The sequence below is a fragment of the Lentinus tigrinus genome (genome assembly GCF_003813185.1).
Source record: "Lentinus tigrinus ALCF2SS1-7 unplaced genomic scaffold L226scaffold_22, whole genome shotgun sequence".
NCBI lineage: Eukaryota > Fungi > Basidiomycota > Agaricomycetes > Polyporales > Polyporaceae > Lentinus > Lentinus tigrinus.
Window position 1 is genome coordinate 320,307 of NW_027137931.1, and position 15,614 is coordinate 335,920.

The following is a 15,614-nucleotide window of genomic DNA, read 5'->3' on the forward strand; positions in this document are numbered from 1 at the left end:
AGAAGGGCAGCTGCGATTCCAACAAGAGCGGAGCCACTTCGGAGGACGAGAATTCGCAGGAAGCAGATGGATCTGATGAGGATGGTATAGGCGGTGGGCTGGGTGGAAATGCGGGTAACTCTACTGTCCAGTGCACTATCTTTTGTTCTCCATTTGGTAAAGAGTACTAACGCTTCGACCTTGCACTCTGGGGGGATAGGTGGACCAATCATACGCTCACGTGGAGCCTCATCTCCGCGGTCGAGGATAACAGCGACATCAAGCAGGCACTGTACCCGTCTCCCGGTGGCCATCCATCCACCGCAAACGGAGGAGGCAAGGCGAAGACGGACCACCACGCCCAACTAGCAAAAATACTATTCCAGGAGCACGAGAAGTATGGCGCTGCATTTGCGCCGGCCCTCACTGACGCGAAAGTTCTGGCAGCATGGGGCATGAAAATCAAGAATCGCTTGAAAGGGTGGGTACTGTTTCTTTGTCTCATTTGTGCTTACAGTACTCACGCTGGCATTTAGACTCGAGAGGCAGACCCGAGAGCATATGACAGAGATGGGCACAACCGGAGCAGGCTTGACTCGGGAGGATGAATTGGACATGGCCCGTAATAATGAGCTCACAAACGCATGGTGTACGTAATTCTATCAGGCGTTCGGTGACCATAGTACTAACTTGCTTGCGATAGCGATCGTCAAAAAGAAGTCTCCCTGGTTCTGGAACATGAAAGCACTCATCTCTCAGCGCCCGAATGTCATACCGATGGGCGTCGGTAACAGCGCCGATGCCGTGGACGTTGATGCTATCCTTGGAGACGCTATCACAGTGTCCGAGGATGCCGGAGATATCAAGCCTGCACCGCGACCCTCTCTGGACCTCTTCTTCAAGGATGATGAGAGTAGTTCTGATGCCTCGGAGGGTGAAACTGAGTTCCTCCAGCGCATCCAGAAGCGACGTGCCTCTGTGGTGTCTGCCGCCAACTCCAATGAGGGTGAGGGAGTCAAGAGCGACTCCGAGTTGGTGGAAGATGCGAAGCCTGGAACTCCGGCGGCCAAGAAGGGTGGCGCACCTCCTGCGAATAAGAGGACCCCCGCGCGTGCGAATGCATCCATCTCCGCTACCAAGGGCAATAAGAAGTCGTCATCGAAGAAGCTCAAGATGGCCGACAACTTGACATTGCCGTTGCGGAGGAGGTCACTCGCCAGAAGACGCTCGAGTTACAGATCATCAAAGCTCAACAAGACACTCTCAAGTACAAAGCGAAGCTGACTGCGCAGCTTGAGAAGGAACGCATCAAGGCGGAGAAGGCGCAGCTCAATGCCGAGATGCTCAAGTTCAAAATGCGTCAGGAGCATGAGCTGAAACTCGCGCGCATCAACCGTGGAACACTGCCGGGTATGTACGTTTTGGTCATCCGCATACACATGCTCATCCCGGAATGGTCGCAGGCGCCGTAAACAACAACGCGTTCACGGGCTCTACTGGGGTTAGTTGGGGGAACTCGTTGGATGAGTTTGCTGCAGGCTTCGGGCAGGATGCCAACGGCGGAGAGACATCGGGCGGTGTGGGGGACAACTTCCTTTAGCTCTATGTAGCATTTTCTTCCACTAATCAAACCAAATTCGCGCACATGAGCCACATATGGCCGACCACAATGGAGCTTTGGTAAGTATACAAACGACCGGCCGCCCACAGTCGGCCAGTGCAGGGGCTGGCCGAGCCAGAGAGGCCGGCACCCAGCGTCCAGCAGAGCGGTGCGCCAGCGCCTATCCCGGCGACAGTTTGCCATCCTGCCATCACGTCGCGCTCATCGCTCGCGACAGCGTGCTCGCTTACCTCGCACACACCCAGCCTTCGTTCTCGCCGTTGTCTGTGGGCTCGTGCTTGGGCACCGGACGGCAAGCTCGACCTCATTCCTGCCCCTCGCGCTGCAAGATGTCCTTCGCCCTACCGACCGACATTGAGCGCCCAGCTCTGCCGGGTCCCAGCCCAACCACCACGTCCTGTGTCTGTGCGACTCCGTCCGTCCTAGCTACAGCGCACCGACGATGCTGGACGACACTACCATGATCGCGACAGCGCTTTTCCCGCACTGACTTTACTGCCAGCCTGTCGCGCTCCCCTGCATCAACGTTCCAGCATCCATGTCTCGTCCTCTCCCAAACAACTTCCATCGCCCCTGCCAGCCTCCTCCGCCGCACAAACCCTCACGCCGCAACACCATTGGCGGCTCTGCACTCGCGCCCACACGTCACCCGGTTGGCTACCATGCGCAGAAGCGACTTGATGCGCGTTTCAAAGATCTGGAGGAGGAGCGACGGAAGTTCACAGAGGCTGCTGGGCGGTCACAAAGGGAGAAGGCCCCACTTGAGGTGCGTTCTCTCTCCATTCAACTCGTAAAGCCGATTTGACCTATCTTTTCCAGACAGAACGACTGAAGTTCCGCGAGGAGAAGCAGTCATGGGAGGTTGAGCAAGTGCTCGCTCAGCGCCCTCCAACTCCAGCCACTGCAGGTTCGTCATCACTGCAGTACGCGCGTTATCCCCAGTCAAGGTACCCAATGCGTTGCCCAGAAGAACAAGACGCAAATTCCGGGCGAAAGGTGTCATTCCACGAAAGACCCGCGTCTCGCGGTGGTCTTCCGGCCTTGGCGCAGTCCCCCTGTCATCCTTCTCCCTCGAGACAGCTACCAGAGTTCAAGACAAGCATCGCAGCGCCTTCGCCACCTCCATCACCTCACCTCACCAATGCGTTCGTGCAGCCTCCCGAGTCCCCTTGACCCGCAGCGGACTTCGACAGTGTTCGCACACACCTCCCCCCTCTTCCCTCCCTGCCGAAGTTTGAGATGCCACCACCAGCCGAGGATTCCAGAGATGCAGATAGCATGGACGTCCCACGCGACTCCATCCCTTCAGCCCTGTCCGCATCCTCGTCATCGGTACCACCTCCTGCTGTACCTAGCACACCGTCGCTCGCCCATTCCCCATGGTGAAGCCCTTTGCTCAACGGATGATTCACGCTTACTCTCCGGTGAAACCCTGCCCGCTCAGTCGAATCTTGATGATGGCCAACTCACCCGACTCTCCTGAGGGTCCCACGCTTGACACGCTGGCAGAGGTGGACAAGAACACCATGAATAATATGACAGCGCGGTAGTATCATGTATTCAAATAGTGTACCTATCCCTCCTTCTCGCCGCGCGCCGCTCAAGTGCCCGGAATAGATGCTCTTTCAGTCCTTCGCGCTTCGCCTTCGCAGCTGAGAGCCGTTGACCACGGCCGCACAAGTGGCTTGGTGCTTCGTTGGCTGAGTCCGACTCCGAGCTGAGTCCTTCCCTAATGAAAGGGTCATCGTCAACATCTCCTTCCTCCGCACGCTCCTCGGCCTCGCACCGCATGGCGAAACTGTGTGTCGCAACACATGCCAGAACCCAGTAGGTTGCGTACTTATGTGCCTGAGTAGAGTCGATGTATACCCGTAATCCTTTCAATGACTGGAAACGACCCTTGAGGTAGCCAATGGCATGTTCAGAACGGATGCATACCATCGAGACATGGTTGTTGAACACCTCGTTGTCAGGGAGGTCACGCTCCGGCTTCTTGTATGGAGCAACCATCCAAGTCTCGATCTATGTAGTTTTGATTCATATTCACGATCTGATGACCAAAGTAAGCTTGACCAGCACTCACTGGATACGCAGAGTCTGCCCATATAAATTCATTTGCCTCCAAGATCTCAGTATAGTCGCGCGCAACCCTCGTCCGCTCAAACGCAGTAGAGTCATGTGTGCTTCCGGTGTGGCCATAACTCACGTCTACGATGCGCAAGTTGGGCAACGAGACAACCTAGAACATGGACTGAGTTTATGAGGTGTTCATTATGGGTAGAGTAGCTATGTTCTACACACCTGGATGTTCAACGAGTACTGACACTTCCTATCATAGTAGCTCTCTCCATACCAATACGGACGCATGTACAGCGGTACAAGTGTCCCATCCACCAATAGCCATCCATCCCTCCAAGCCTTGCATGAGTGTTGCTCGACCCATTCCTTGGCCTCGTCTTTCTCCTCTGCAGTTGGCATGCAGATCGTCTCATCGAGGAAGTCCCGACGAGTAAGTGCGACAACCACACGCCGCGTAGCGAGAAGGACATAACCCTTCCCAACACCCGCCCAATTCGCGACCTTCTGTAATCCTGCAGCATTTCCATAGTGACCAAACCGCCACAGAGCAATTGCAAGCTGTTGCTCAACAGGAAATTGAGGGTTGCGTGAGTTGTTTGCAAAGATGGGATCGGATGCGACATGTGCAAGAAGTTGGTCGAATGTCCACGGTGACACCCGTAGCTCATTGCGAAACAGCTCTGGTTGCTCAGTTTTGTAGACGGCGAGGACATGATGAATGAAAGGGGTATTAGGACGTGGTAGACGGGTGCGGGGTTCATGATAGCGTTCGGCATAGATGCTGGATATGAAGTCGTATATGCGGGAGGGAAGGGTCTTGGGATGCTCCAGGTTGGGATTAACATCGATGTTCATATCATCGTCCGTATCAGAACAAGATGATCCTTCTACGTCCCCATCATGGCCAGAAGAGGACACAGATGGAGCGGAGCGAGAAGTAGATGAGTCCGAGTCGGGCATACGTGCGCACCCAGCCTCCCAGTCCCAAGTCCCAACAACTGCACTCCCACCATCTGACCATTCCTCAGTAACCTGCCATCCCTCGCTACTCGTGAACGACGGTGACCCTGCGGGGATGGTGTGTGCCCATGCCATCCGACGAAGCCTCCAGCCCCCACCCAGTACGTCAGCCCAGTCCAACTCCGAGTCTTCCATTGCAACTCCCGGTGGGTCCGTCGAAGTGTCAGAGCCAGATGTGGTAATAGAAGAGTCCGAGTGAGTGTCAGAGGAGAGAGAGCTGAGCGAGCTTGGCAGGTCAGAGTGACAAGAAGAGGAGGGAGCATGGTGTGCATGGCGGTGTGCAGGTCGGAGTGTCGCATGTCTGCGCGCAGCAGCCTTCCTGCGAAGGAGTGCCCTGAACCGCGCAAACCGTATATAAGCCTTGAGGGTGTTCTCAGCAGTAGCTCTGTGCTGTGTACGGCGGCCCATGGTGCAGACAGAGAGACGGACGAAGACAAGTGAATACATTTAGTCCAAATATGGTGTCTTAAACAATTAATCGCCGACGGTTAACTCTTCCAGCAAGGCGTTTGAATCAGAGTATAATCGGCACTAAGAAACGGGTCGGTCAAAGTACCCTCAATTCTCCTACACCGTTTCATGCCCAGAATCGTCGACGAATCGTCAACGAATCGACCTCGAATCGAGAACTCTGACCGCCCCTAATCTCCGCACGCTGGACTTTCTTGTTAAAGATCCTCTCTGCGTGTTCAGCATAACTCAAAAGTTCGTGCTGAAGGATCCTGATGCGACCTTCCGGCGCACAGTCCTGAAACATCTGGTGCAGTGGCCTCCAGTGACTCACGACCTGGAGTCGCTCCGCTGGCAGGAGCTCCACAACGCGGTCAAGTACCGTCGGAAGATCTCCTTCGACGCCGTTTCTCTCATCGAAGACCCTGCACGCCTGAGCACACTTCCATGGGACCGCGTCCCTGGGGGAAAACCTCCGTGCGGCGGGACGTGCTGGTGGCCCCTCTACGCCGACCGTGCAAGACCGGTGCTGCACGAGGCTCCGCTCAGCGACGTCGTTTGCTCCGCTTCTTTCGTGGCCTCAGTTGGGATGGATCTCAAGTGCGTGAATTACAGGGAGCGCCTCCTGTGCATTCTACTTCCCAATGGGTACATCGTAATTTCAGATGGGTTCAGATGGATTTCAGACATGTTCAGAATATTCAGAGGGAGGTCGTTCAGACGAGGGAAATTGGGCTTCAGACAAATGTCAGATTTGGTCGCACAGATGCTTCAGACTTTCAGACGTCTCAGACGATTGAGCGAGTGCTAGGAAAGTATATTGGAACGTGCTCATTGTTGAGCGATGAGTACATTGGTACCATGAATACATATTTTCATCGCCTTAAACTGCTGCCAGAGGTGAGCTGCTACGCTCTCGGATATACCGCCTATTCACGACAGAGCCATTGCCAGCAGCCCGATTGGCACTAGTGCGCAGAGGCGGCGGTGCGGGCACGGTGAGCAAAGCACGAGCACGTTCGAGTAAACGTTCGAAGCGATGCGGTTTTTCGAGCAACGCATCCACTGCAGTGACATGCCACTTCGCAGTGTCCTTGCTGGCATTATCGTCCTTCGAGAAACTAAGTTGCAGTTTGCCTCTGCCCTGGCCTTTGCTGTACCATCATCAGAAGTCCCCAAAACTGCTGAGCGCACTGAGCGTGCTGAGCGTGCTGGGGGTGCTGATGCCCAGTGAGAACGGCGAAAATATATGTTGAACAATGGTCGATGGTTCCGACAGTCTCATGAATCTGGCTGAATGATTCTGGAAGGAGTGTCGCATATTGAGCACCTCTGGGCACGAGGAGGTGGTACGCGCGTCTCTGTCGTCCCCTTGCTCCTCGATGTCACGAAACTGCAGAATTATAGTGTATCCATGCAATTTCAAATCAACGTTCAGGTACATTATTCCGGTGCACCGCGCGCACATCAGGGAACCTTTTCTGGCGTCTATCTGTTGTAGCAGGCCACCGTGTCCCATTGATGAGTCACCGAGCTTTCTGCACCCCTAGTCAAACCCATCCATGCAGCTTCGACCACGCTTCGCCTTCGTTTCGCCCTCGATGCGGTCCCTGGTCGTGGGAGCAGGCTACTACTATTACTTATCTATCTTCTTACCCAACACCCTTTGTAATGACTTCGCTGTGTCAGCGCTAATCAGAGAATCTCTCCCCCTCTCCGTCACCATCTCAACTTTGGCGCCAGTTCGCCTTCGCTGGGAGGCCGTAAGTTCAGCAGTCGACACGCAGTAGTGTCGATCGAGCAAGAGTTCGCTCGCTTCACAAGAGAGTAGCCTACTAGGGGCCCGAGTTTGCTAATCCTGACTATCAAGTTGCCGCAGAGTTTCGAAGCAAGTATCCCGCACCAGTGAAGAGAAGACCGCCAGTCTAGGAGCGAAGTAGCTCCTGTGCTATCGAGCACGAGAATCCGACCACCCACTGAGGGTGCCCCAGTTTAGTACCTCGCCTCCCTCCTCCGCCACCTATACACTCCCTTCCTCGTCCCCTTCCCCCTTTGACGTGCCCTCCCACGAGCGAGTTTGCTTCCCCAACTCCCCCACCGGACTGCTGCTTCACCCGATACGCCGAAGCGTGCCTCCCGGATTGTGCCATTTCCGAGTCCATTCCGAAACACCCAGCTTTGACCGTGAGCCTTCGCCTCGACGTGGCACCACACCTTCCACTCCCAGTCCATCCACGGCTTCGCAGCTTCGCACCGCCTCTTCCCTGACTTCGCAGATAGGCTCTACTCGTGCGACCATGGTCACCCAGCTTCGACCTGGGAATCGACTAGCCGACTTGTAACCTTTCAGGTTTGTTGTGGTTTTTGTTGGGATTTTCCCCTCAGAGACGCAGCTACCCTATCATTTTGGAGCCCACCGCGAGGGGTTTTAGTTGACACCGCCGGCTCAAGCTGTCGACACTGTCGCCACCTTTAGCCTCTGCGTCGAGCCTCAATGAGTCTCTGTTCCAGGTCCAACAGCTCCTTCGCCAGTTCTCAGTCGACCTCGACAAGCAAATCGCCCTCCAGGATCTGTTTGACGAGTCGCGACTGTATACCACCACACCATCTTCGCCTTCGACTGACTCCTCTTTACAAGAGTTACCACCCTTCGGTTCGACCAACCCCGTGCTTCATACGCGACCTCGTTCATCGTCGCTCCCCAACATTTCGTCAACTTCGCGAACACGTCGAGCCTATTGCAAAGAGGGAGTACCACTCCTCCCGGGCATCAAAAAGAACCTACCACCACCGCGCCGTTGCTCCAAGGCCGCGTTGACTGCCTCCCACCAGCCCCCTCCACATCAACCGACCCCCCCCATATCCGTTATCACTATGGCCCAGCCAGCCCATAAAATTGACGCCATGCCGCTATCAAATGAGCGAGGAACCCCACAATGGAGCTCGACAAGTCGCGAAGGGGTCGAACACTACTTTCGTGACCTCGAGCGAGTCATGGCAAAGCATCAGGTTACTGACGAAGCCGAGAAGAAGGAGGCCGCGCTTACCTACGTTCCGATCGACGTCGCGAAACATTGGGAATCACTTCCCAAGTATTCCGCGGCTGACTACGACGGGTTCAAGACGACGATCTTAGGCTTCTACCTCAGCACCGATGCGAAGCACAAGTTCATGGTTCGCGAGTTCGACGAAATAGTGTCGAGGCGTGTTCGCACCGGGATAAGTTCGCTGTCTGAATACATGGAATTTTATGGCGAATTCTACCCCGTGGCATGCTACTTAATGGGCAAGACGCCTCCCGAGCTCACCCAGCGACAAGTCGTCGACACGCTCCTGCGGCTCCTTCACGACAGCCGCCGTCCTGCGGTCGAAGTGCATTTGAACCAGAAGGTCCCTGACAAGCAGCGAGATGACTCCTACACCATCGAACAGGTCCATGAGGCAATCTCCTACGTAATCGATAACCAGAACGGCTTCGCCAGCACCTTGCAGAGCTGTGAGGCGCCTCGACCCCCTTCGCCTCAAGTGCCGCGTTGCGACCTCCCACCGCACATGCCCGCCGCAATCGAAAATGCACCTCACCTTGCGACCGGTGGCAATGAGCTGGTCATCAAGGCCAAGGTACTCCAGAACCTCCTCACGGCAGCGATTCGATCAGCTCGTGAGGGTGACGCATTTGGTGGCAGTGCTGGCCGCAGGCCGCCCCTGGCCAACTACAACCGCTTCCCGGACGGTCCCCCGCGCTACCAGCCTGCGGTGCGACCGGCGGGGGGTCAAGGCAACCAAGCCCCCCCTTGTCCCACATGCTACTACTGCGGCAATGAGGGCTGCAGTATTGCCATCTGTCCGAAGGTGGAGAGCGATGCAAGAGCGGGTCTGGTCATGCGTGTTACCCCCAACAGTCATGTCATGCTTGCAAACGGGCGCGAGATCCCCTTCCGTCGAGGTGCAGGAGGTACTATTCGCGACGTGATGCGCGCTTACTACGACCGCAACCCCGTGCACCAGCCGCAGCCTGGAGGGGTGGCGAACAATATGTTTGCCCTTCACATACACATGGTTGGCGGCGCGGCCTACGAGTGCACCATCAAAGAGGAAATCAAAGCGCACGAACAGCAGGCGGCCCTGCTGCAAGAGGTTAAACGTCGCCGGGACCAGTCGAAGCGTGTTCAGTTCGACGGGGTCGAAATTTCCACGCGGCCCCCTTGTACTCGAGCCCAGAAGGCAAAGACCGCTGAGAAGGAACTTCCCATGCCGACGTCCCAACCTCGCGTGCCCTAGGGACCTTCACGAGTTAGCAAAACCCGTGGGTACCCAAGGATAAATCCGTGGGAATACCCATGGGTAAGTACATCCACGGGTGTGAGTACCTGTTTCCCACGGATTTTCAAGGATGCGGGTATGGCTAGGTAAACCCGTGAGTACCTGCACACCCTCATGTTGTAGGCACGAACCGTGGGATTCTAATGATATGTCACACGAATTTTTCCGATCAAAACTGAGTGTGCTAGAGGCGAAATAAACATGCCCAAATCCGGAAGCATAGGCTGTCTTTTGCGCTCAGTTGCCCGAGATGCCCGAGTAGGTGCTCAAATGAACATCTGGGTCGTTGTTGGAGTCGACGTTCCCCGGGGTGTCCTTGTCCTGCACGAGGGACATCATCTGGAGTGCGTCGGCGGGCGTGAACAGGTCGCCATGTGAGCTTGTGCGCGACATACTCGACGAGTACATGTCGCAGGGCAAGACAAGGGACGAGGCGATCGCGCTGGCGGGGGACACGCCGTGTGCGCTCGCATCCGATGTGTCGGGTATGGCATTGAAGTCCGGCATCTCGCTCACGTCGTTGTCGGTGGTGACGTTCTCCGGGACGTCCTTGTGCTGCACAAGAGGCGTCATCTGGAGCGCATCGGCAGGCGTGGACGGGTTGACGTGCGAGCTCGTTGGCAATATGCCGGACGAGTACGTGTCGGAGGGAGGGACGAGGGATGAAGTGATCGCGTCGGCGGGGGACATGCCGTGTGCGCTCGCGTCGAGGGTCCGACATGAAGGATTCTTGATGAAGCGGCAACCAAGACTGAGGCCCGGGTGAGAACAACCACATTAAAAGTCAGAAGAGCAGGAAGTTTACACCACAAGGGGAGGGACATACCGGTTGGTGGGATCGCACCCATGTTGCCAGACCTGCAATCTCCTCTGCGGTCACTTCACCCGGACTCATTCTGAGTCTCTGCCAATGTTCACGCCGAGGCTGTGACTGCCGTCTGAGGTGCATGTAGAGCGAGCCGAACTTGAGGATGGCATCGCGGTACTGAGGCGGTGTGTTGATTGCGATCAGCGTGTCTCGAGAGAGGGCGTGCAACCACGCCATGAGCGCTGCGAGCAACGGGGTGTGAATCATGATCGGCGTGAGGCTAGAGAGTTCGCTTGAGGTAGGAACGGTGGTGTTCGGGTTGGACTGTGATGAGTTAGATACCATGTCATAAGGCAGGCACTGTACTATGTAGCTTACACGTTGGTTATGCTCATCCGGGACGATGCGCGCGGCATATGTGCGATATGCGAGGCGGTTTGGAGACGTCCAGGTATCCACACGCAGCTCAATAGACACAGCAAGGTCGCCACAGATAGGTGGAGGAAGACAGCCTAGCAGGGTGGACGTGACATCGAGGTGCATCATGACAGAGAGAAGAGCGAGCGTGAGCCTGGAGGGAGGGGCTCGCAGGGCTAAATGAAGTTTTCTTACCAGTGCCTTTTGAAGCACGCTTTCCCACCATTATACTTTTGTTGTCTACCGTTCTGACTGACGCTTCAATTGTCACACCATAAGACGGGACAGCACGCAGATATCATATGCAGCAACTAGGCATACAACAGGAGGGTAGCTACAAACTACGCAGGCGTGTGAGCCCCCGAGACCTTCTCAATACTATCCCAACCGTCTGCCATCTCAACATCCTCGTCCTCCTCCTGGGCCTCCAGGACGCCTTTGATGCAGTTGACGAGGTCAGTGGTGGTTAAGATGTCCTTGCGCGTCCACTCGCCGACACACAGAAGTGCGCGCGTTGTCTGTGCACTGAGACGACTCCGGACATGCGTGAGCGCACGGCGACCGTGGCTGAAGATGCGTTCGACGTCCACAGACGTCGCTGGGCAAACAAGGTCAGTACATAAGTCGTAGGTGGCAGAAGAAATCATACTACGCACCCGGAATCGACAGGTAGTCGAGTGCCATCCGGGATAGGCGAGGGAACAGAGCACGACGTTCCCTCCACCACAGAAGCGGGTTGTCTGTCTCTTCGATCGCGAGAGCGAAGTACCGTGTGAGCTCGTCTTGTCCGGACTCCGGGGCGGGCGTGCTTGGAAGACGGGGTTGGAATAGAGGCAAAAATGTTGCTGTCCTGTACGAACATGACAAGGCAGGTTTAGAGGGAAGAAAAGTGAGGACTTACGTCGATATCATTGCTCCCCTTCGAGGCCTTGGTGCCCTTCCTCCCCTTTGCCTGCCCCTGCTCCTTCGACGTCTTGCTACTATGGCCGGCGAGCTCTGCTGGTGCATCCGGTGCGGGCGACGGATTGCGCATGTCAGGTCCCGGGTAGGATCGGTCGAACTCCTCCCGGAGCATGTCATGCGCGTTCTTGATCCATTGAGTTGGCCAGCCTGCGTCCTTGAAATAGACATCCTTGTACGACGGGTGGAGCACTGTAAACAGATAGAATTAGCACACAAATGAATGTGGTTAGCATATTCATGAGCATACGTACTAAGCGCAATGCGGTAGGTTGCGGAGAGGTCGGAGAGCTTGTAGTAATGATTGAGAACGTTCTTGCCCAGCGTGAGGGCAGACCAGAGGGCGGAGTTGAGATTTTTGTCCCGGATTTGATTGGTGAGTACAGTGTCGATGTGGTCCATGGCGTGTATGACTTTGGCAAGGTTCGGAGTCTTCGTAGAGAAGAATAGCGTAGCATGTTTGAAGATCTAAGCAGGACGTAGTGTGCGAGGCCAGCGTAGGGCATGATGACGAGAACAACCCGACAACCAGCGGCAAAGCCGGCGGTTTGTGGGCGCAGAGGCAAATAAACAAATTTGTGCATGTTAGCAGCCACGTTGGCAGGCTGAGCGTAAGTGCACATACCTTCAAAACATCACGCAGTTGCGCAAGGATTCCCCACTCTCGCTCGCTCAGCTCGTACGCACGAAGGCCGCTATCACGCTGGGCACACAACCTCTCAATCGCAGGCCGGTATTCAACAGCTGCCTCGGCCATATCGAAGGTCGAATTCCACTGAGTCCGGACGTCCCGAGGGAGCAGCTTCTCGCGCAACTTCAGCTCCCTCAGGATGTCGCGCCAGGCAGGGAGCAGCTTAGTTGTGGAGTGGATGATCTTGAAGGCAATTTTGCGTATCTGTGAGATGGTAAGTCACTGTCCCGCTCGGGTATGGAGTCCGCACTAACCTTCACAAGCACCATCTTCAGAGGGCGGATATCGCGCTCGTACTCTGCTTGCTCCTGCTCGTTCATAGTCTCGACCTCATCCACCCAAGACTCGTTGTCGAAGTCTATGTCCAACCCACCCTCGTCCTCCGACTCTTGAAGAAACTCACCTTCCGTTGTCCTCTCCTCGCTCTCAAGCTCCTGCGCAAGCTGCGCCAACTGCCGGACATCTTCGTCGACAAGCACGTCGGGATCCGTGCACTCTTTGACATCAAATTGCTTCAAGATGGCCTTGACGACGATGTTCAGTATATGCAAGAAGCAACGAGTGCGACCAAAGTCGCCTTGGAACTCCGGGAGCGCCCTTGCCAGCTCAGCAGTGAGCGTATCGTTGTTCGAGGCATTGTCGGCGGTCACGCTCAGGATCTGCAAGAAAAGGTACATCTTTAGTATCTATTCATCCAGAGCCATTGGAACTGACCTTGTTCTCGATCCCGAACTCCTGCAGGACTTGAGCGAAGGCGGCCGCAAGATTGACACCGGAATGAGACTAGCACCAACCATCGTCAGCAAGCCCCGAGTGGCCCCAAAACCACATGTACGTACCTTTGCGACCTCGACGATATCGAGGAGGAAACAAAGCGGCTGACCGTTATGTTCCAGATGTGCCGTGATCGTGACGAAAGCACAGTGATTCGGGGACGTCCACGCATCCGTCGCGAAGCTGATTTTGCCCTGGTACTCACGCAACATCTTTGCAATCTTCGCGCGGGCGCCGACAAAGACGTTCTTGGCATCGCGGGAGATTGTAGTCGGCGATGGGATGTAGTACTCCGGCCGTCCAGTCTTCATCAGCGACTGGAACGCGCGGTCGCCTACGATCTCAAACGGTCGCAAGTTCTCCGACACCCACCGGACAAACTCGGCCCTATGGACACATTAAGTGAGTAGACCCCAACGCTCGAATGTTGTCCTAGACTAACCGGGTCTCTGCCTTTGTGTGCGGTCGGTGCGAATAGGTAACTACACCCTTCTTGCGCGCAAAGTGCGCCGTGATCGAGCCATCCCGCAGAAGACCCTTCACAATGGTGAGTCGCACTTCATCCGCATCATCGGCCTCATCAGCGCGTTCAATAGTGTCGTCTCCCCAACATCTCCTGGCATGTTTGCGCAAGTTCCCGGTCGATTGCGCATCCTTCGTGTCACGGTCTGTGGACCAGCACCCCCTTTTCGCCCTTCCCGGAAGTTCCAGTTCCCTCTTTCAGACCCTTTCCTATCTTGGACACTCCCTTTTTGGATCCCCTGAACCCCATTCCCGTGACCGCATGCTCTGTTCCCGTGGCCGTATGCTTCATTCCCGCAGTTACCTCCCCTTTACCATGTGTTTTCCCGCCCTTTTGTCTTCCACCCGCGCAGCCTCGTTCCCCTTCCCATGTGATTCCCTTCCACTAGCACGTGATTGTCTTGCACTGGCACGTGATTCTCTAGAGCAGAGTAGTATATAAAGCCCCCTCAGCGCTTACCTAGTCCCCATCTCGACCTCCTGGTCATTGGGACTAGGTGTGTATCTACCCCCTGTACTCTTCCCCCTCTCCGTGCTAATGTATAACCTGGTCATTGGGACTAGTCTGTCGCAGTGCGCTTGAAGACTAGCTATCGTCGACTTTGTGCCTTCGTGCCGGTCGTCGCTTTGTCCTCCATCGAGTTCATCATCTCTTCTATCCATCTCATTGCTCTTGCGGCTCCTCGCCGCTCGCCCCTCAGGTCATCGCCGATCGACGCCTGGTGTCTACGCGTCTAGTCGCCGCGACATTAGGTCGAGATCTTCCCCCGGTGCTGACCCTCTGAAAAGAGTGTCCCCATCGCCCGACATCTACGCCCCCCACCCTGAACTGCACCGGCAGACAGCACGCCTGGGATACCACTGATCAAGAATACGTCCATCGACGGAGGGATCCGGAGGACAATGCCTGGTACTGGGACTCCTGTGAGCAGAACCCTTGCCCCAACTGTCACGATCGCCCCGATCAAATCAATCAACAAGCCTACTCCGACGAGTTCATCCCCGTCCCCGACTCTCCCGCTGCAGAGTCCCCAACCACACACTCCCCTCTTCCAAGTACCCCCTCCGACGAACTAGAGGTCGCTGCCCTCATCGCCTTACCCCCATCACCCCTGATTATCCCATCCCGTCCGCCGTCAGCGCCACCCGTGATGACGCACCAACCGCAGCAGGGTGCCCCGAACCCAACGGCGGCCCCCCCGGCCAATCCACAGGTTGCTCAACCTGCCCAAGCCCAACAACCTGCACAAGCCGCGCAGGCTGCTCCCGCACAACCCCCCGATCCCACACAACTTCTCCTTCAGTCCATGACCCTCCTCACACAATCCATGACGCAACTCGCCGCTGCTACCGCAACTACTAGCTCAGGCAAGGCTGTGCAGAAGCCCGCTCCGTTCAAGGGAGAACAGGGTGGAGAGGCACGTCACTTCCTAGCCGCCTTCACGATGTGGGCCATGACGCAAGGCGCATCCCTCAACCACGTCAATGCCGCCGGGAATGCGTTAGGACCTCGGAATGACCAGTGGATCCGCACGGTCCTCTCGTACATGCAAGACGATGCCGCTCTGTGGGCTACTCCGGCCATGGAGGAGCTAACTCTGGGCCACACCCCGTTCAACAACGACTGGAACGAGTTCCGACAGCAGTTCAAGGCTCGCTTCGAGTCAGTGGACGAGGCCGTTGATGCGAAGGAGCGCCTTCAGAAGCTCTGGCAGGGCTCCCTCACCGTCCCCGAATACGCTGCCCGGTTCAACGAACTGGCTGGTCGCACTGGATACTCCGGAGCAGACCTTCGAGACCGGTTCTACGATCACCTCTCCGACGCGATCAAGGACGAGTTGGTGCACACCGCTCGCCCCACCGGGACGCTCGAGGAGCTTATCACTGTCACCGCCGACATCGACGTCCGTGTCCGTCAACGTCGTGCAGAGAAGGCTCGTCAACAGGGACGAACTCCTGCCACCCCCTCG

General features: G+C 56.2%; 9 protein-coding genes across 9 annotated transcripts; 4 read left to right on the forward strand and 5 right to left on the reverse strand.

Annotated features, from left to right (window-relative positions):
- Nucleotides 1-200: 200 nt before the first annotated feature.
- L226DRAFT_466954 (uncharacterized protein) lies at nucleotides 201-636 on the forward strand (the record flags this gene model as incomplete). Its single annotated transcript, XM_067676017.1, has 2 exons — nucleotides 201-460; nucleotides 516-636. Coding segments are annotated over 2 exons (381 nt in total), but the record flags the coding sequence as incomplete, so codon positions are not given.
- Nucleotides 637-2,138: 1,502 nt separating this feature from the next.
- L226DRAFT_573041 (uncharacterized protein) lies at nucleotides 2,139-2,773 on the forward strand (the record flags this gene model as incomplete). Its single annotated transcript, XM_067684770.1, has 3 exons — nucleotides 2,139-2,366; nucleotides 2,420-2,507; nucleotides 2,568-2,773. The coding sequence occupies 3 exons, from the start codon at nucleotides 2,139-2,141 to the stop codon at nucleotides 2,771-2,773; spliced, it is 522 nt and encodes a 173-aa protein (XP_067533190.1).
- Nucleotides 2,774-3,578: 805 nt separating this feature from the next.
- Nucleotides 3,579-4,639, reverse strand: L226DRAFT_466844 (uncharacterized protein; the record flags this gene model as incomplete). Its single annotated transcript, XM_067676010.1, has 2 exons — nucleotides 3,579-3,839; nucleotides 3,902-4,639. 2 exons carry the CDS (start codon nucleotides 4,637-4,639, stop codon nucleotides 3,579-3,581), a joined length of 999 nt encoding a protein of 332 aa, XP_067533191.1.
- Nucleotides 4,640-8,023: 3,384 nt separating this feature from the next.
- On the forward strand, nucleotides 8,024-9,430 carry L226DRAFT_573043 (uncharacterized protein; the record flags this gene model as incomplete). The annotated part of the gene is made up of 1 exon (XM_067684771.1): nucleotides 8,024-9,430. One exon carries the CDS (start codon nucleotides 8,024-8,026, stop codon nucleotides 9,428-9,430), a length of 1,407 nt encoding a protein of 468 aa, XP_067533192.1.
- Nucleotides 9,431-9,709: 279 nt separating this feature from the next.
- Nucleotides 9,710-10,826, reverse strand: L226DRAFT_524652 (uncharacterized protein; the record flags this gene model as incomplete). Its single annotated transcript, XM_067678904.1, has 3 exons — nucleotides 9,710-10,201; nucleotides 10,299-10,604; nucleotides 10,659-10,826. 3 exons carry the CDS (start codon nucleotides 10,824-10,826, stop codon nucleotides 9,710-9,712), a joined length of 966 nt encoding a protein of 321 aa, XP_067533193.1.
- Nucleotides 10,827-11,571: 745 nt separating this feature from the next.
- On the reverse strand, nucleotides 11,572-12,414 carry L226DRAFT_466820 (uncharacterized protein; the record flags this gene model as incomplete). The annotated part of the gene is made up of 3 exons (XM_067676006.1): nucleotides 11,572-11,849; nucleotides 11,912-12,125; nucleotides 12,283-12,414. 3 exons carry the CDS (start codon nucleotides 12,412-12,414, stop codon nucleotides 11,572-11,574), a joined length of 624 nt encoding a protein of 207 aa, XP_067533194.1.
- Nucleotides 12,415-12,851: 437 nt separating this feature from the next.
- On the reverse strand, nucleotides 12,852-13,010 carry L226DRAFT_432193 (uncharacterized protein; the record flags this gene model as incomplete). The annotated part of the gene is made up of 1 exon (XM_067674715.1): nucleotides 12,852-13,010. A coding segment is annotated over one exon (159 nt), but the record flags the coding sequence as incomplete, so codon positions are not given.
- Nucleotides 13,011-13,098: 88 nt separating this feature from the next.
- On the reverse strand, nucleotides 13,099-13,785 carry L226DRAFT_438013 (uncharacterized protein; the record flags this gene model as incomplete). The annotated part of the gene is made up of 3 exons (XM_067674783.1): nucleotides 13,099-13,131; nucleotides 13,188-13,439; nucleotides 13,561-13,785. Coding segments are annotated over 3 exons (510 nt in total), but the record flags the coding sequence as incomplete, so codon positions are not given.
- Nucleotides 13,786-14,432: 647 nt separating this feature from the next.
- L226DRAFT_435589 (uncharacterized protein) lies at nucleotides 14,433-15,176 on the forward strand (the record flags this gene model as incomplete). Its single annotated transcript, XM_067674749.1, has 1 exon — nucleotides 14,433-15,176. A coding segment is annotated over one exon (744 nt), but the record flags the coding sequence as incomplete, so codon positions are not given.
- Nucleotides 15,177-15,614: the final 438 nt, after the last annotated feature.